The 238-nt window shown below is 73.5% G+C and overlaps 1 protein-coding gene across 1 annotated transcript in view; it reads left to right on the top strand.

Moving 5' to 3' along the window:
• The window catches only part of ANKMY1 (ankyrin repeat and MYND domain containing 1), a 38494-nt gene that overhangs the window by 26095 nt on the left and 12161 nt on the right, over positions 1-238 (top strand). Inside the window, exon 15 of the mRNA XM_015587828.2 lies at positions 74-237. Coding sequence (XP_015443314.1) covers positions 74-237 — 164 coding nt within the window. The remainder of the gene's footprint in view (positions 1-73; position 238) is intronic.

The raw sequence follows: 238 nt of genomic DNA, 5'->3' as shown, positions 1-238 counted from the left end.
GGGCGGGGCGTGGGGTCTGGCCCCCCCGGGGGCGGGGCGTCCAGGCCGGGGCAGTGACCCGGCGGTGCTGCAGGACCGGAAGATCGCCCACTGCCCCTTCCACACGCTGACGCCGGCCGAGCGGGAGACGTTCCTGGCCCGGAAGAGGCTGCTGGACTACATGGGCTTCCAGCTGCGCCGCGCAGTCCTCGCCAGGGAGAGCCAGTGGGACCCGAAGCTGCTGTGCCTGAGCAAGCGA

This window comes from Pteropus alecto, unplaced genomic scaffold, assembly GCF_000325575.1.
Source record: "Pteropus alecto unplaced genomic scaffold, ASM32557v1 scaffold143, whole genome shotgun sequence".
NCBI lineage: Eukaryota > Metazoa > Chordata > Mammalia > Chiroptera > Pteropodidae > Pteropus > Pteropus alecto.
This window is presented reverse-complemented; position numbering and strand designations above follow the sequence as displayed.